Source organism: Silene latifolia, chromosome 10 (assembly GCF_048544455.1).
Source record: "Silene latifolia isolate original U9 population chromosome 10, ASM4854445v1, whole genome shotgun sequence".
In the NCBI taxonomy this organism is placed as follows: domain Eukaryota; kingdom Viridiplantae; phylum Streptophyta; class Magnoliopsida; order Caryophyllales; family Caryophyllaceae; genus Silene; species Silene latifolia.
The window spans coordinates 48968077-48987360 of record NC_133535.1 but is presented as its reverse complement, the minus strand read 5'-3'; the positions used below and the strand labels follow the sequence as shown (position 1 = coordinate 48987360).

General features: G+C 39.1%; 2 protein-coding genes and 1 non-coding gene across 6 annotated transcripts; 1 reads left to right on the top strand and 2 right to left on the bottom strand.

Annotated features, from left to right (window-relative positions):
- Window positions 1-1730: 1730 nt before the first annotated feature.
- Window positions 1731-1837, bottom strand: LOC141609810 (small nucleolar RNA R71). Its single transcript, XR_012527719.1, has one exon. It is a non-coding gene; the product is annotated as a small nucleolar RNA R71 (small nucleolar RNA).
- Window positions 1838-8768: 6931 nt separating this feature from the next.
- LOC141605614 (protein MAINTENANCE OF PSII UNDER HIGH LIGHT 1) lies at window positions 8769-11389 on the top strand. Its single transcript, XM_074424466.1, has 3 exons — window positions 8769-9186; window positions 10325-10459; window positions 10776-11389. Exons 1-3 carry the CDS (start codon window positions 9001-9003, stop codon window positions 11208-11210), a joined length of 756 nt encoding a protein of 251 aa, XP_074280567.1. The 5' UTR covers window positions 8769-9000; the 3' UTR covers window positions 11211-11389.
- A 388-nt stretch (window positions 11390-11777) lies between these two features.
- LOC141605613 (putative choline kinase 2) lies at window positions 11778-18689 on the bottom strand. Of its 4 annotated transcripts, none has more exons than XM_074424461.1 (9): window positions 18300-18689; window positions 16343-16713; window positions 14705-14826; window positions 14425-14617; window positions 13613-13730; window positions 13454-13501; window positions 13242-13342; window positions 12512-12655; window positions 11778-12211 (listed from the first exon to the last, which is right to left on the bottom strand). In XM_074424461.1, the coding sequence occupies exons 2-8, from the start codon at window positions 16694-16696 to the stop codon at window positions 12557-12559; spliced, it is 1035 nt and encodes a 344-aa protein (XP_074280562.1). In that variant the 5' UTR covers window positions 16697-16713; window positions 18300-18689; the 3' UTR covers window positions 11778-12211; window positions 12512-12556. The 4 variants fall into 4 exon arrangements, with proteins under 4 accessions (XP_074280562.1, XP_074280563.1, XP_074280564.1 ...); XM_074424462.1 differs by having other exon boundaries at window positions 11778-12221; window positions 18300-18506; XM_074424463.1 differs by having other exon boundaries at window positions 11778-12177; window positions 18300-18506.
- Window positions 18690-19284: the final 595 nt, after the last annotated feature.

Below are 19284 nucleotides of genomic sequence, written 5' to 3'. Positions count from 1 at the left end.
TTTTGATCCTAGTTTTATCTAAGTTTCACATTCAGTTTTAGAATATCATAGTTAGGGTTTGGAATATTGGTTGCATCGGATTTTCATTCATACTTCTAATCATTCCGTTACTATTCTTCTGCAATTTTCGGTATTCCTTCTGTTCTACTTTCAGTTCATCTTTATTGCGTTGTTAGATATAGAATTGTTAGTTAGAATCCAAGCCAATTATCGTTTATGTTAATTATTTGTTCTACTATTTTTAGCATGAATTCAGTAGTCTTTATCGTCAATATTATTGTTATTTTCGCCATAGCCATGAGTAGCTAAATCAATTGTGCTAGGATGTAGGGGAATTATAGCGTAGGCGGCGTAGTATTAATTTGGACTGAAATCGCGTGTCAGTCGATCGACTGCCATACCTGGTCGATCGACTGACCACGTGAGGTTACCTTTCGTTTTAATTGATTTTAATGTTGTATTTAACGAATCGAATGCATGCGACCAGTTAGATGCTTAATTTATGACTGACCCATTAGATCGAAAGATAGGGAAAGTTGTTAGATCACCAATTGAAATAACTAAACTGCGCTGAGATCGAAAGATAGATAAAGTTTAGATTATTAGTCACTTTTCAGGACGAGAGTCAGTATTAGTGATATTAGGGACCTATAGCAAGATCGAAAGATGCTATCTGTTAAGAGTGGACCGAGAGGACCTCTTGTTTCCCGCCTCACATGTGTTCGATTTGGACCTGTTTAGTATGCTGCCGCCGAAACTATAACGAACCGACCATCCTAGTACCTCTTTTTATACTTGATTTCATCCATTTGCTTAGTTCACTTTATTTTATTGCTCATTAGTTGTAGACCAAATCCAATCAAAGCCCCACCTTATTGTTACCTTAGACCGAATTTAAGTAACTAGAAATAACGTCTGCCTCTCTGTGGTTCGACCCGACTGCCGCTAGCTATAGTTGTAGTTGGAGTTTATAAATATTATTTTTGACACCTCACGACGGGTATCAAATTTTGGCGCCGTTGTCGGGGAGGCAATTGTTCTAATTTTTAGTTGTTTTTATTTAGTCTTTCTTTAGTTTAAGGGACGTCCGTTCCTTAAACTTTTCTTATATTCTTTTTGTAGTTTCCTCTTATACGCAGGTCACAGGGTGGTGAACTAGTACCATTAAATCCTGAGATCGAGAAATCCTTGCGCGAGTTGAGACGATCACAAAGGGTATTACCGACAGAGGAAGAGCTGAGTACTCTGTCAAGCTACTACGAGAACGCTCTGTTCGAAGGAGATCCACCTACATCTCATGCCTCTACTTCTTCAGCTGAGACAGTTACTTCTCCAGAAATTTCAGTCATGGCTGAAGAAGCAACCATTGCTAGTCACTCAGAGCCTACAGCTGCGAATCTCTACAAAGGATTCGAACTACCGGGGAGGCGAGAAAATTCGAGCCAAAGCCTTCCTATATTAACCTGGATGAGAGAAACCAGATTCGGGGGGAGCGCAAATGAAGATGCGGCCAAGCACATGGAGATTTTTATTGATTATTGCTGCTCTATACCCCCCCGCCGGCCGGTGTGACCCAAGATCAGATCAAGGAGACCATGTTCATTTTCTCTCTTCGTGACGCTGCAAGAGAGTGGTATAGAGATCTGGACCGAGCCGCCCATGGGATCACCGACTGGAATTCCTTAGCCCTGGCATTCTACAAAAAGTACTTCTCTGCCTCCAAGACGAATGCCAATAGAGCTCAGATCACGAGCTTTAAACAAGGGCCTGATGAGAACTTCCATGAAGCATGGGTCCGTTTCAAGAAACTGGTGCGAACCATACCGCACCATGGGTTCGAAAAATGGAGTCTTTGCAACCAGTTCTATAATGGGCTGTATGACGATCAGAGGGCTATTTTGGATCTTTGCAGCCCAATGGCCGATTTCTTTGAGAACATGGGAGAGACTAAGGGGTGGAAGATCATCGATGATTTGGCCACTTATAAGGCTGAATATGGGAATTCGAGAGGAAACCAGAGGAGAGCTGCTGAATCTTCCTCTGTTGCTGCACTAGAAGCTCTCACTGCAAGGTTTGACAAATATGAATTGGGAGGAACTTCTAAAGGTGGGATGTATCATGTTAACTTATTTGTTTCGAGACGGTCCTTTCGTCTCGTAGAAGATGTGGAGCCGAGGGGCATGTCTCGGAGAATTGTTCTGTCCCCTTTGAGTCTTGTGCTGCCTTTCAACACTATAGGCAAACAAACACGTACTATGAGCCGAATGTCCACCCCAACTTGAGGTGGAGTAGCCAGAATATCCTGAATCCGACTCAACCTCCACAACAGCAGCAGTAGCAAGCTTATGTGCCCCCTCATCATAAGCAACAACAATACCAAAAACCTCCCTATGTCGGAGCAAAGCAACAACAATCCCATGGTTTCGATTTTCTTGAGTTTAAGAACTTCTTTGAAGGAGTCCCAAGCTAGAGAGGCGGGATGAAGCTACTAGAGAGCCAAATTGCTCAATTGGCTAGTAAGAGTACCACTCGAGCTCCCGGACACTTACCGACTCAAACTGACCAGAAAGAGACCCTGAATGCCATTACTTTGAGGAGTGGGTCTACCCTGGAGGGGCCTGCTATGGTCGAGGATGCCCCTAAAAAGAATGAGGCGGAACCGAGTCAAAAGAAAGCTTTAACGAAAAATAACAAGAACAAGGCGTCTACTAGGTATATCGATCGATCGATCGATATACCGTGGCCGATCGATCGATATGCGGGTTACAGGAGCTTCGAATCGTACATCTCGATCGATCGACCGAGCAAGGTGGTCGATCGACCGAGACCCCGCGATATTGAGAAATTTCGTCCTTCAATGCCCGATAATTTAAGAGACCATTTGTTCTGGGGTTCGACAACTCCGAAAGTATTGGGGCAAGACCCGAGTCTTTGATGGGTCCGTCCCGATTCCGAAGTTCGACCCAATGTCGGTCAATGGCTCACATTTGAGACGGTCTGAGGAGGGTTCAAGCTTCAATAGGGAGAAGGTGGTGGACTTTCAGCCCAAGTCCACGGATGCCGGCATGAGAGACTTAGAAGAGAGGGGTAAGGTACTTCTCTCAGCCCCATATCCAGAGAGACTAGTGCCAACAAAGGAACAGGTATCTTTCAATAAATTTGAAAAGGTTATTCGTAGTTTGAATGTACAAGTTCCTTTCCTTGAGTTGGTCAATCAAGTGCATGCCTACACTAAATTCATGAAACAACTCTTGTCTAAGAAAAAGTCACTTGAAAATGTGCATCTTTGTCGCATTAACCAAAGAGTCATGCTCTTATTTGTCTCATCCGCACCCCATAAGCTAGAGGACCGGGTAGCTTTTCTGTTCCTTGCAATATAGGTACCTTCTCTATTGAGAAGGCATTATGTGACTTAGGAGCTAGTATAAGCGTCATGCCTTTGAGCCTAGCTAGGAAGCTCAAATTGACTAGGTTCGCATGTGATGATATGACAGATGAGATGGCCGTGGCCGTCTGCGATCCGGCCAATAGGAGCCTTAGAGGACATCCCCGTCCAAATAGGGAAGTTTTTCTTCCCCGTCGACTTCGTTGTACTTGACATGCCCGAGGATGCCCATATTCCCATTATTTTGGGTAGGCCATTTTCGCACACTTCTTTGGTGCGATCATAGATGTCGGTTTAGGAACCTTGACTTTTAAAGTGGGCAAGCATTCTATTGTTTTTGCCCAGTAGTCTAAAAAAAAAAAAGGACCCCATGTGGCTTGTGACTTGTAATACGGTTTCTGACAAGAAATCGTACTTTGTGCTTCCCGATTGACCTATCTCTATTCTGTTGTAATCCCTCCGCCCCGATTGGGAGCAAATTGGAGGAACATTTGTCTATTTACGATATTGCGGGAGTGGTTTGGGGAAGGAAGAGCTGCAAGTCACTCCAGCTGCGAAGAAGCCAATCATTTCACGAGGAGGTCTTGGTTGCCTTAGCTATGCCACTGATGAGGAAGTTGATGACGAGCCGGTCAAGGCAAGGGGGTCCAACTTGGACTTTGATGAGCAAGAAGAGGTCATTGACTGGGGAGATGATGAAAGTGTTGATCCGTTGAGCCATACGGACGTGGAAGCTAAGAAGGGTGCAGCTGAGAAGATAAGCACCGTTGAGGCTACCTCTAGTAGCCAGAAGCCGACGAAGTGGGCCATTCCGTGGCCGTTCTTGATCAACTACTAGTTGATCACGTGTTTTCCAAACTTTTTATTTGCTTTTGTTAAACATTTTTTATTGCTTTTGTGTGCGCGAAACTTCGCATTTTATTTTGCTTGCTTAGGATTTTATGCGTTTTAGACTTTATTTTGGGTTTTGCGCAATTTTGGGCGCGTATTATTGTGCATTTGCAGGTTTTTAGACCTCTTTAGCTCAAGTAATTGAGCAAATACGAAGAAATAAAATAACAAAGCAGTATTTTTTCGATCGATCGGGCTTCGAGTGGTCGATCGATCGATCCGCAGTTCCAGGAGCTCTTGTTCCTTTCACCTCGGTCGATCGATCGAGTGATGTGGTCGATCGACCGACCCTGCACTTCTTTGCACTGCACTTTACGACCTCTCTCCTGCTATGTTTGGTCAATTTGCGGAATTAAGGGAGTTTTCTACTCCACTTTATCTTCCGTCATTTATTTATTTCTTCTATTTTTATCAATTTTGCACATAATACCGCTTCATTATTGTCTTTCTCGATTTTATGCGTGGTACTTTGTTTGTCTTTTCAGGTACTTATTAGTAGCACTGCTTTGCTCTTCGAAACCTCCTAGCTCACATTTGGTTTGGGGAGGTTTCCTTTGCTGCGCTTAAAGTCTTGTAAGTTCCCGATTTCCACTTCATGTCAATTTTATTTGTTTATTTTCCCGCAAATTCCCATTTCTCTTTTCTTCATTACATAATTTTGCACAATGGGGACATTGTGCGATTTGGTTTGGGGAAGGGTTTTACGCCGCATATCATTTGCTTGCATTCACGTTTACATTTTGTTTTGCATTGTTTATTTCATTCTTATATTCAAAAAATTCAAAAAAAAAAATCAAAAATTTCAAAAATTCAAATAAAATGCACGTTTATTTTAGCATATTGGTCGAGTCGGAACGGTAGTATTTCAAGGATGACATTGCATTTGCATCTGTTTTGCCTAAGCCTTGCTTGATTAACATGTTATTAGTAGAATCATAAGTGCATATCCACGAGTTTTCGTTAATTATTTGCTGAACTTGAGACTTGACTTTGAAAATTGGCAAACTACATCATATTTCTGAGATTTAGAGCCTATAACTGGTGACATCTACGACCGGTTTATTTAGGAATGTGAGTAGTACTCCTTATGAGACATGTCATATCAATTTGCATAAATATGAACTTAATCTGCTTAATACCTGTATGCATTCGGTTTGTGGTTGTTGACACATGTGGTAGAGGTTTCCCTTTATTCGTTTTGCCCATGAACCCCACACTGCCAAAAATAGCCTTTTTGTCCCATTATTACATCCTACATATAGCATGTCCTTTGTCAAGCTAGTAGTCCGTGTCCTTGGGATTGTTACTTAGTTTTTGGTAGTAAATGCTCTTATTGAGATTTAGTTGGGAGAATGAAAAGAAAGGAAGGAAAGAAACAAAGTTGAAAAGAAAAGAAAAGAAGTGAAAAAGAAATTATTCGAAAAAAGAAAGAAAAAGAGGTTATGTACTGTTGAAGCGGTCGATCGACTGGCACCATAGGTCGATCGACTGAGATTCGAGAAAAAGAAATCAAGTTCGCATAATTCAAATCCTTATCTTTTGGCGATTTTTGCTCCCATGTTTTATTCTTATCTTATGGGGAGTTAGTTGATTACCTTTATACCTGGAGATTGTGAGATTTGTGCTTGCTATAACACCGTTTCATTTGTTTTTGAGCAAGAAGTTGGATGTTGACATATGGTTCCGTTTCGGTACTAGCTTGATCACCTGTACCTCCACTTTTCCATAAATGTTTTGCCTCTTCTTACCCATACCTCACATATCCACATATATACCTCGGCATGTGTCATGGTCTCTTGTTGGTTGGAATGCGTATGTACGGTCATAGAGATTGCTTTCATATTATATTGCAGGCATGTTCTTATAGGTCGTAGTTAGGTGAGTGTCACTACAAATGAATTCTTTCTATCTTTACATTATTCACCTGTGCTTATTTGAGTGATATGAGCGACCCGTAAGAGTCCAATTTGGTAAGTCTCTACAGTTGACGGTTCAGTAGTTTTAACGACTCCATAACTCGTTTGCATGATTCATTTGCTAATTGATTGTTGGTTGTGCATTAAATTGGTTTAGGCTTTACATGTTGCATTTCGCTCTGAGATTGAACTCGTTCCATTAGGTCATTAGATCGAGTCTTGTTCTTGCTTGGGGACAAGCAAGGGTTTGGTTTGCGGAAGTTTGATGCGTGTCTTTTATATGATGTTTTGCACCTCATTTTACACGCATTTCAGAGCTCATTTGTGTAGTTTAAGCTGCCATTTCCCCCATTTCCGTCTACTTTCGTGTTTTTGTACTTTATTGCAGAAATGTGAAGAATTCAACGGAAATTGAGCTAAATCCGTCCCCGACTATCCTGCATTGCAATTGACGTGAAGTATTGACTCGAGGAATGAGCTTGGTGCGCATTTCAAAGCCCAAAAGACAAATCCACGAGATTATAGAAGTCAAGTAGCAGCTCAAGCAGTCGATCGACCACTACCTTCAGTCGATCGACTAACATGCGGGTTCCAGAAACTACTGTACACTGCATAGCAGTCGATCGACCGGTCATCTCAGTCGATCGACCACCCCGCTACTCAGACGAGAATTAAAAGATCGAGGAAAGCAAGCCCATTATGTTTAGGTTTTGATAATAAGTTGTTACGTATGTTTGCTATATAACGTAACCTTGAACATCAGATAAAGGCATCCAGTTTTGATCCCAGTTGTATCTAAGTTTCACATTCAGTTTTAGAATATCATAGTTAGGGTTTGGAATATTGGTTGCATCGGATTTTCATTCATACTTCTAATCATTCCGTTACTCTTCTGCAATTTTCGGTATTCCTTCTGTTCTACTTTCAGTTCATCTTTATTGCGTTGTTAGATATAGAATTGTTAGTTAGAATCCAAGCCAATTATCGTTTATGTTAATTATTTGTTCTACTATTTTTAGCATGAATTCAGTAGTCTTTATCGTCAATATTATTGTTATTTTCGCCATAGCCATGAGTAGCTAAATCAATTGTGCTAGGATGTAGGGGAATTATAGCGTAGGCGGCGTAGTATTAATTTGATCGAAATCGCGTGTCGATCGATCGATCGCCATACCTGGTCGATCGATCGACCACGTGAGGTTACCTTTCGTTTTAATTGATTTTAATGTTGTATTTAACGAATCGAATGCATGCGACCAGTTAGATGCTTAATTTATGAGTGACCCATTAGATCGAAAGATAGGGACAGTTGTTAGACCACCAATTGAAATGACTAAGCTGCTATTTGAGATCGAAAGATAGGTAAAGTTTAGATTATTAGTCACTTTTCAGGACGAGAGTCAGTATTAGTGATATTAGGGACCTATAGCAAGATCGAAAGATGCTATCTGTTAAGAGTGGACCGAGAGGACCTCTTGTTTCCCGCCTCACATGTGTTCGATTTGGACCTGTTTAGTATGCTGCCGCCGAAACTATAACGAACCGACCATCATATTACCTCTTTTTATACTTGATTTCATCCGTTTGCTTAGTTCACTTTATTTTATTGCTCATTAGTTGTAGACCAAAGCCAATCAAACCCCCACCTTATTGTTACCTTAGACCGAATTTAAGCAACTAGAAATTACGTCTGCCTCTCTGTGGTTCGACCCGACTGCCGCTAGCTATAGTTGTAGTTGGAGTTTATAAATATTATTTTTGACACCTCACGACGGGTATCAGGCGTCAAACTGTTTAGGTGATTTTTACCAAATTAATTGTATTAGGTCAATGCGGTCTTACTCGTTGGTTGCTTAATTGATCGTTTGTATTTGATATTTAAATAAGGAAATAAAGGTACGAAATATCAATTGACACGTAAGATTTGGTGACGCGGAAAACCCAATGTGGGAACAACCGCGGGAGGAACGGTACCCTGCCAAATATTGCACTAGCTTTGAATGAGAGGATGAATACAATTGAGACGGAATGTAAAGTTAGCTAGCACAAGATACTGTGTGTGAGATCTTGAATGTCCTTTTTTGATGGCTTCCTTGGTTATTTATAGGGTAAGAACCCTAGGTGTATCCTACCACGTTTATGGAAAGGAATATAACTTCCACAATAACTCTTTCCATAACACGCCATCTCCCTCCATTCTCCCTGATCTCCCTGACTTCTCCCTGTCTTCTCCCTGAACTCTTTCCTAAACACGGACGTTCTTCCCAGTGGGCCTTGCCTTCCCTTGCACGCTTCTTGGCCCATCCAACCTTCCTCCACCTGCGGACTCCCCTTTCATGGTTCCTCCCTTCATGGCCCATCTCCTTAATTATTTACTAAGTGGGCTCTACCTATTATGTAAATTTTAGCCCAAACAAACATGAACCTTAAAAAGGTTTGTCTATTATTATGTATGAGTTTGTTATTGGAGAGATTTGTTAATTTGATGATGTGTCATGTGACAAACCTCTTTAGAGATTCATCTATTGTGGATGCCCTTAATTCCATATTTCTTACAAAATCAAGTGAAGGAGAAAAGGAAGAGCTAAATTCCCCCAAAAGAGGGAAGTGTGACTAGGTGGCTTGCATAAGATCAGAAGAATGCCACAAGCATTGCATATGATCCACTCATAATCTCACCACCAAAGTTAAGGCCTTTCTTACCAAAAACACCCACAAAACCATATCAAAATCAAACCCTTTTCAACTTTTTGTTCAATTCTTTTTACATCTTATTATTATAAGCTTCTAAGTTCCACTTAGTGAAACATGGCTTGTTTATCAAGGTCAGCAATCTCAGTTGCTGCAAATTCATGGTGCAGCAGTAGCTCATTTTCATTGAAGCATTCATATCCCAAATTGGGAAAATTTGATTCTTCCAAATCTAGAATTAGAGCTTCCACTTCTGGTGATGCTGAGGATTGCAATGTTGAGGAATGTGCTCCTGATAAAGAGGTTTCTCTCCTATTTTCCCATCTTTTTGTGTTTTGGCTTTTTACTGATGTTTGTTTTTTGTTGATAATCTAGTAGGCTTAACCTTGCTCACTTGCACAAATTCTTGTTTAAAACGAGAATATCTGTCTTAAACTTAAAAGAGGTAAAATATAATAAATGGGACGAAACAGAATGCCTAGGAGTAGCAAAAAACAAAAAAAAAAAAAAAAAAAATTGCCACATTTACGAAAGTGGGGTGATATTTGACCTGTTTTATGATATGCCAATCTTAAGATAACCAACTGATTCACTTTAGAATGTTCTATGATGAATAACGTGCCTATAGTTGCAGAAAGAAATTTTATTTTTAGGGGGTGTTGATATGAATGATTACAGTAGAATTAATTGGCATATAGGCCTGTCTTTTTCTACCCTTTATTAAGTGTTAGGGCTCGCTTGGACTGGGGGAAGTTATTAAGCCGCGCAATGAAATCCAAAGAATGGAAAAAGTGAAGGAAATGGTGATGGTAAGGGGCCTAAGCGGGGATGAGAGGGTGGTGGAAGGGAGAATGAAGGGATGGTGGAAGTACTATTACCCCCAATGCGCCGAATATTTATTACTCTTCGTGTCCTTCCTCAATCCACCATCAGCATCAATCAAATGGAGAAGCTAATACTCCGTATTTGATAAAGACTGCTGCTTCCTCTTTTCTGATGTTATTGTACAATACAACAACAACAACAACAACATCAGAGCCTTAATCCCAAAATGATTTGGGGTCGGCTGACATGAATCATCCTTTAGAACCGTCCATGGATGAACGAAATTAATAGGACCTACGGATTGTATACGATCATCACTCCGTTTCACCAGGCAGGTGATGCAGACAGGTCTCCGTAGGGTAAACAGAACTAATGTTATAGATTTAGCGATGAGAAATACTCATCTGGCATTGAGCTTGTCATTTGCGCATTATTATTCTTGCATCTTATATGTTTCTTCTAAGAAATACCATAGATCTTGTCTACTATGGTTGTTTAGAGTCTCCAACACAATCATTTTGGTTCTTTTTATTCGCTATGGGCTGACATTAAGTAGAGCCAAGCCGTGATCATTCTGGATATATGGGTGACTTATGTATTGGCACTGAATCATTAGGTAGGGAAGATCAGCGTGGAATGGTTAGCTGGAGAAAAGACGAGGGTGGTGGGTACATTTCCACCTCGGAAAAAGGGATGGACTGGTTATGTGGAGAAAGACACCGCTGGTCAGACAAATATATACTCAGTTGAGGTTAGTGATCCTGAGCTACTATGTATTATTGTATTCTGTTGCTCGTTAACTTAACTACATAGTTGATACCGGGGTTCCCGCAGGCCCCGCAACTCCTGCGGTTCAGAGGTTATGACACGGGTCTAAATCTTAGCAATTGATTACACATGGTATCTAACTTTCCGAATATTTCTCTATTCATCTAAAAACTCGCAAATATTTTCACAATCTAAAAGTTTGAGTCAGGCTGCCTACAATTGGTTATGTACTAGTGTTTGACACACACACTCGAGTTTCTAGACTTACTCCATCTGAATTTCTACTTCCATTTTTTCAGCCAACAGTTTACGTGGCAGAGAGTGCGATAAGCTCAGGAACAGCAGGTTCATCTTCAGATGGGGCAGAGAACACAGCGGCCATTGTTGCGGGTCTTGCCTTAATTGCTGTAGCAGCCGCGTCTTCGGTTCTCCTTCAAGTCGGTAAAAGCACTCCTGATATTCAAACCACCATTTATTCAGGACCATCACTCAGCTACTATATAACCAAATTTAAGCCCGCGGAAATTGTTCAAGCTTCTGAACCTAGCCCAATAGAGAGTCCATCTACCATGGAGTCCCAAAACTCGGTGGTAGAGGCCCCACAGGAACAGGCTCCTGACGAATCAAGAGACACAGTGCCTGAGATTCCACAGGGAGAGGTAGTAGTTGAGTCTGGAAATCAGGTAGAATCTCCCAGTGTGGATGTGAATAATGTCGTAGCTGAATCAAGCTAAACCTTTATCTTCTAACTGTGAGTATGGTTGATGCACACACTATAAAGCCTTGTCATCTATTTTTGGGTCATGTAATGTAAAGCTACTGTGAGTATGTTTTATGCACACACTATAAATCTCGGAACGAAATTGCGCAAAGGCAGTAAATGATACTCATGTCTGAGGCAATAGTTTACGCATTCTATTTTTACTCTGATACAGTTGACCATGAAACTCTAACAGATTAGGCGAGTGAAGCGGCGTTAGATGTTTGATGTTTAGTGTGGTGATGGTGGATGTGGTGTCGGAAGGGATTGGGTAGTAGTGGTTGAGGTGATCGCAAGGCTGGGCGGTGCAGGAAATGGGCGCTGATGAGAAGAACGCTGAAAAAAATAAAAGGTTTAATAGAGTGAATGTAGTGTTTGACGTGATGTGCGAAAATATTGGGTTACCTAAAGAAGATTATATATTACTATTATTGTGAGACTGACCATATTTCCAAAACTTCGAGTGCAAGTATTCGCCTATTCGGGAAGTCATGTTAAATAATAGTACAAAAAACCGGTTCTGGATATGTCCTCAACAAACTTTTGGCAACAGATAACAAGCTTCATTCCCCTTTAAACAGGGCTTATAACATACATTATTCATACAAATTAAAAGTATCTAAGGGATCAAGTGTAGCTTTCATAAACTGTTTTGGCACTTGCAAATAAATGAAAGAAAAGCAAAAAAACCAAAAATGGTGGGAACAAATTTATTGTACAGGACTGAAAAATATCTACACAAGACTTGGTCTCCAAAGTTACCGCGATCTTCCAATAAAGATGATGATTATGTATTGGCAACTTAGAGCTCCCTGCTGCATAACAAAGATGACTTGAAACACTGGGTTTACAAATCAGCAGATACTCACAGTACAGCTTTCCTACCTCACTTCAACACTTGCATCTTGTTTTTGCTCTGAGTCAACAATCATGTTCCACTTCTGACACAGATGTACACAGCTAAGACAAAGGCTCCTGTGACCATCTTGTTTCAGGTTAACCATAAATTTCTCTGAATTTGTAATAAATTAAGGAATTGTACAACACTACAAGGAATCTTAGGGTTTTGAATTATGATGAAATAAACCATAATGGTTCACTAGGTTGATGGGCCTCTTTATTGTGGTAGTAGTCAGTAATTTTAATTCTCAACGTAATTTTTTATTATAGGTCATATGGAAATATAACCTTTTGCGGGACTGGGTTAATCGTCGTTGTCTTGCAAGATTCTAACTTGAGTATAGACTATAGAATGTTAGGGAATGGGAAACTTACTAGGCATTTGCAAGATTACCATTGGCCATATCGCTGGCAGCTACCTCAAGCAGAACCCAACAGCTCAGGCTTCCTCAACCAATATTCCTGGAACCTCTGCCTTCCATACTCCAAGTAATCAAAGTCAATTTCATTTACATGCTCCTGGATGTTTGGGGATAAGAAAGAGGCCTCGTGAGTCATATGAAAGAGACAACTTTTCTCACAAAAAATAACAATTTCGACATATACATGGACCAAAATGTGAATATACACAGATTTCATTTAACAGGCTGTTAAAATGCTTGTGGTTGAAAAAGTATGGAATTTTGTCTCTTAAAATGTAAACCTGGGCAACTAGTATTTGTTGCTTCACAGTTTCCATATAATGTTAAGCTGCTAATATGATGCACCAAGCCAACGCCACCTTTGTCACAAAATGATTTGGGCTTGGCGAACATGAATCATCATTTGAAACCGTCCATGAATATTTAAAAAAAAAAAAAAGGAACTGAAGATCTGAAATCATTACCAAGAACTTACTAGTAAACCCGAGTTTGTCGGTGAACAAAAATATGTCTTACGTTTGAAACAAATATTCGTGCAGTTTGACATAGAGATCAAGTGTGCGTTGTATCAAAATATTGAATAAAAAGAGAAGGCTTCGCTATGGTTGTGAAAGAGGATAATCAACAAAGGGTCCTAATAATAAAACTAAAACTACAAGAGCTAGTAAGGGACCAATATGTACCGAAATTATTCCCCATAGTCCCCAGAATAAATGGGTTGCTAGTGTATACTTCTCAACATCCTGAAGCAGCTGTTCCACTTGGTGATCACTGGGCTGTTGACCTGAATAAACACCAATGAGCGTATAGAACTATAGGTTTGTTCATGATTGAACTCAGAAAGGTCTATCGGGCATAACTTTTCACATGCAACTACAAAACAATTGAACAGTACCTGATGAGCTCAGGTATCTGCAAATAAATCTTCGACGCTCTTGCAAACCTATTCCCAGTTACAGTAAAATATAAAATTTTAGAAACGGATTATGCATTAAAGAGAGTAAAAAAGCAGGCATCAAGGACTGGGAAAGCATAGCGTAGGAAGACAACTCACCAGGGTATTTACAGTAATCCAATTTATGAGGTGCTTCTGTATGGTAGTCAGCAGCCATCTCACAAAAGTGATTGGCTATGTCAAATGCAACAGGATTGTAGCTAGCATACTCATAGTCCTACAGTACCACAGAATCAAGAATACGAGTGACCAACTAAAAGGGGATGAAGATTGGATATATAATGAGAGAAAGAACGGTATCACCCTTGACGAACTAGAAAGCAGTGAGATGGAAACATGCAAAAAAAAAAAAAATTCAACCTCAAGATCAACTACTGCAAATAATCAGTCAATATCCATATTAATTTTACGTACAACTTAACTGATCACTGATAGATTGACCCACAAACAAAGAAATATTTCTTTTCCTCAGGTTAAAAATCACTCAAACATTGGAGAAACCATAATTTTCACACATTATCAATCACTGGTAGATTTGCGAACACAAAATATATATATATATATGTGACATTCTTACATGTGTTACCAATTCATTAAATAAGGAAATAATGTATTTGTGTTGGTTTCACATATGAGACCATCTCATAGAAGACCAACTCATGGAAGAAAGCTGAGCTAAGTTGCTAGCCTGCTTGATCTAATCTTAAATAAATTGATGAAATATATACACGACTCAGATATGTAGGGACTAAGAGCTGATACATGAGACGTAAGCTTAAGGTAATAAAAGGATCGAACCTCTACGCATATTTGGGTCACAAAAGAGGTAAAGTTTTAGTTTCTAAGGTCACTATCCCCAACAGTCACTTAGAAAGAAAATAACATTTAGTTCTCTGATAAGAGGAACTTACAATTATGGTTATTGATTTTGTCTGTTCATCTATCATTATGTTGCCATATTGCAAATCATTGTGGCAAAATCCTATAAGCTGGTTCTTTGAAAGCTTTCTTTCTAGTTCTGCAATCTGTTCACCTAGTGTATCCAAGTGAAATGCCTCAGCTTCTTCTGGAGAAGACATGCGTTTAGCTTGATTTAACCAATCTCTGAAAATTTATATGAGAAACAAATCAACAGTGAATAATGAAATAATATATATCTACAAGTCAATGAATAAAAGAAAAAGAAAATACCTTAATCGATCCCAGAGTTTGATATTTTTAGGTCCTGGCATGTCAAGATCATGGAATTCCTTCAGTTTAGCAGCTATTAAAGTGGATATATCTGGATCACGCAGATCAGATGCTGAAAGTGTCTGAAGTTTGAAAGTAAAAAGAAAAGAGAGTATCAAATATCGAAACATTTTGTGCTGATAATCAAAGGAAATCTGAACCTGTTAAATGAGTTGACAGGCCACGCCCGCCATCTTCTAATAAATAAATGACCATCATAGCAGAAATAAAAGAGCAATCTTGTGGGGGGTTAAAAGTTGGGTGAAATTTCCAAGGATCTCAGGTTCAAACTTCAGCAAGAGCAAACTTGTGGGGTTATGGCATGAGGTTATGCCTTCTAGACTTAGCATGTCACCCCCTAAAACGGGTGGTTGACCTGGTATGCGTGCGTGGTTTGCAGGTGTATATTTGGGGGTTTACCCAATGCGCACCAAAGGTAGCGGTTGAGGGTTTCCTCGTCATTTTTTAAAAAAAAAAAAAGCCATATATTCTCCACTATAAAATAAAAATAAAAATAAAAAATTGGCAAAATAACTTTAGAATTTCAAAAAAGACGAATACCATAAACGATTGAGCAAAAGACTCAATATTCTTTGGTTATGGATTACGATGGAATAAAGCAAAATGACTCACTATAACTGGTTGCCCTTTTTTATTGTGAAGTTGCACTCAGCCACTCATTAGGAATAAAGCAAAATGACTCACAAAAAGATTCAATGCAATTTCTAATGCAATATTTGTTTTTGGTCATTCTAAAATAGCTTTTTTGTGTTGCTAAAACATGGGTTAGGCTGCATACATCTTACGCCCTTCCCCCCAACCCCGCAACTCGACGGAACGCTTGAGGCACTGGGATAATGTTGCTATTGTCGTATTAGGCTACCATAAGCAGTACTATATTCTATACCCAAAGGATCCTATGGATTTCAATCTCCCAGGCTCAAATTACACTTACTATACAGGCAGTTTCTAAATACATGAAAGAAAATGAGAATTTTGCACAACTTATAATTTGATATAGAGTAATGAAAGAACAATGAATACACTAGAGCCTGTTGATTTCTAGCGCTTCACTGCTTCTCAATTGTCTTCCATACACGAAGTTTATAAATGGTCTAGTAGATATGTTCATACAAGAACAAACAGTGGATGGTGCTTCAGACATGCATGACGTTCTAACAGGACATGCTATAAAAGACTCCATGAAACTTCAAATTAGGCAATTGCATGGACGTGCAAACATATGTCTTCCAACCAAAATTGTTCAATGCTTCACATATTTCTGATAACTAACCTAATCGGACACTTTCTATTACATGAGATATTTGTATGATATGGAATCACTAATACACCATAACCAGAAAATGGAAGTTCCATGAGGGGTAAAAGATGAAAACAATATACAAACAAATATGTACAAAAGGACAATTACATAAGCACATTATGAGATGACACAGAGTCACAGAGTATTTTTGCACTAGCACTTCTAGAAAATAGAAAACATAGGAAGCATAAGCAACCTATAAAATACAGTTGACAAATTTTGCACAAACATTCATTCAAATAGAAAATATTTATCATAGTTAACGGAAAACTCACCCTTGCACGTATAAACTCCTCAATCCTTCCAGTAGAAAAACGGCCTAACAAACGTGGTCCTTGACCATGCTTTGACATACACTCAAATGTCCTAATCTCATCCTCCCTATTGAAAAAGACGTCGACGCCCTCTCCATAGATCCTAACTAAGACCTTCCTGGACATTTCTCCAGCTCTTGTCGGCCACTTGATTTGGTAGACTTGATTGGTCATTGCACCCTTGAGGCGAATCACTTGTAAAGCATGTGGGTCAATGACATCATCCCATTTCGAGGCAATTGAATGTAGAATCTTCCTTGCCTCAGCTGGCAACTGATGATCCTTGTGACTTTCGGTGTTACCCACAGCACCCATAGAGTCCGTCAGTTTCCCTGTACATATTAATATATTGTCATCATTAGGCGATAAGCTCATTTAGACAAGATGACATTCAAGTTACTGCTAACAACAGAATTTATATTAGACCTACTCACCATACCTTTCAAGTGAAAAGATTATGATACCATGAATCACTTACGTAAGCATTACAAAGAAAAAAACACATATAAATTGAACAAAAATTAACCGGAAATTAGCACACTTTGTCAATTAAAATTTCTTTTAGCAAAAAAAAAAATCTGGAAATTTAGTAATTGCATGGATGAAGACATAAACTTGTATTAACCGGTATCAAATGGGAAGTATGCGCATTTTGACACACTAAAAAACATACTCCCTCCTATTCTACAAAACATTCCCTCTTTCCTTTTTCATCTATTCACAATATCTTCCCTATTTCCTTATTTAGTAAAGTTTTATACTTATTTTAATCATCTTACCCCACAACATGCCCCACTTCACCCACAACAATACTTATTTTAATCTAACTTACCCCACAACAATACTTATTTTAATCACCCACCCACAATAATACCCCACTATATCTTCCCTCTCTCCAATTACCTAACCCCACTACGGAGTACAATCTTATATTAATCCATTTCCTTAATTCTAGAGCCCCCATGAATAGGGAGGTTTATCTAGAATATGAGGGAGTATAAATTGGAACGCGTGGGTGATGGTTTAAGGGACAAAACACAAAAGGACTGATGTCTAGATTCTTTAGAATGTACTTTTAGTGTTGGATATGCTTTAAAATAAACACTTGTTGAATGGATATCACTATGAATTAGTGCACCAATCAACCAAGTAGTTACTTTTGTATGCTTGAATTTTCAGTTTTCATCTCCAGTCCTCTACAACCATTTCGTATATATATTACACATTACCTATAATGTGTTCATGTACATACCGAAGATGTCTTAGCATAGTTGTTACTGATTCAGTTAAGACATATTATAAAAATTAGGTTGCATATTCGAATCCCCTCCCCTTACACTATACATCCCGTGTGGGCCAAAAATACACATCTATTGCCCATCACGCCACGAACACGACAATTAACAATAACAATATGCTCATAATCTAAAATTACCCAAGAAAATAATGCCAACGTGTAATACTCTAAGTCATAACAAAAAAAAAATATAACACAAATTCTCATGGTAGACTGTCTTTTCAAAAAGACCTCTCACAATCGATTAAAATACGAGCAAGATATGCTGAAGATATAAATGATCCAACAAAAGAGTAATAAATACAATATCTCTGAAGGTGGGTTAGCCCGATCTGCTTCTAACATATTTTAGGATGCTGACGATTCAAAATTAAAATCCATAAGCAAGATCAACAAAATTGCGTAGAAATAAAACACAAATCGAAACAACAAAAACTGCGATGGTTGCATGCAATTTAACAAAAAAACATGGTTAATATAAAATGGTAGAAAGAAGTAATTTAGATGTAATTGCGAGGCGTATAGCCAGCCATTAATCGAATATATGATATGAATAAAAGTAAGGAATGATTAAGATGAGACCGTTTTATACGAGAATTCATGTAAGACGAAAAGAGGTACCTGGAAAGCAAGAGACGGGGAAAATGAAGAGGAAAGATGGAGGACGAAGACGAGTGTTGATTGATTATATTATAATGCGGAAGAGAAATGAGATGATGTTTGTTTTGATTTGATTATTTATACAAACGATGATGGCTGGTGAAACTAATTAGAGAGATATACGGAGCATATGATTATATGGAGTAAAACAATTGCGGTACATTAATTGATTTGACGTAGTAATATGGATGTGTATATAATGGTAATGGTAATGGTAATGGTAATGGTAATTTGATATGATGATGGCCAAATCATATTTCCCGTGTGCATGTGCGACACTGCACTCATCAGTCACCACCCCTAGTCCCCTACTTCTCAATATCAGATTGCATTGATTCTAGTGTACACTCTAGATAAACTAGATATGGCAACGCACCTCCGACCTCTATTACATCTCTCCATAGTAGGCAAAATCCACCCGATCCAAAAAGGCTAACCCGAATTTCGAAATTGACCCGAAATATTGTACCCGAAGCCCAAATTAACCCGGCCCGACCCGAAAATAACCTGAGCTTTCATGCACTAGTAACAAACCCAACCTGAAATGATCTGAAACCACCCAACCCGAAAATGACTCGATAAAACATAACTTTAATTGGCTCCAAAAGACTTGAAATGCTTTTTTTTCTTAATCATTAACTGACTCGACCCACTTGACCCAAAAATGATCCGAAAAACATACCCGAAACGACACGAAAACCCGAAAGGACCCGACCCGACCCGAACTAACCCGATAATGTGACAAACCCGAACTGACCCAACCCGAATTGGACTGACCCGAACCCGACCAGTTGACCCGTTTTGCCCGGTCTAATTTAGGCCCTATTTTTTTCGCCTATTAAGAGTCTAGCTTAATTGAATGGGTTGAAACTGAATGAAGTTGAAGTAATAATTAATTTGTAAAAAGATAGCTATACTGAACTGATTGAATGAAATATTATTTTGC

Excerpts from the sequence above, each read along its gene's own strand:
- LOC141605614 (XM_074424466.1), top strand. The coding sequence starts at position 9,001 with ATGGCTTGTTTATCAAGGTCAGCAATCTCAGTTGCTGCAAATTCATGG. Across the intron at positions 9,187-10,324 it reads AATGTGCTCCTGATAAAGAG|GTAGGGAAGATCAGCGTGGA; the intron begins GTTTCTCTCCTA and ends CTGAATCATTAG. Across the intron at positions 10,460-10,775 it reads CAAATATATACTCAGTTGAG|CCAACAGTTTACGTGGCAGA; the intron begins GTTAGTGATCCT and ends CCATTTTTTCAG.
- LOC141605613 (XM_074424461.1), bottom strand. The coding sequence starts at position 16,696 with ATGGGTGCTGTGGGTAACACCGAAAGTCACAAGGATCATCAGTTGCCA. Across the intron at positions 14,618-14,704 it reads AAACTCTGGGATCGATTAAG|AGATTGGTTAAATCAAGCTA; the intron begins GTATTTTCTTTT and ends ATAAATTTTCAG. Across the intron at positions 13,343-13,453 it reads CAGATACCTGAGCTCATCAG|GTCAACAGCCCAGTGATCAC; the intron begins GTACTGTTCAAT and ends GTGTTTATTCAG.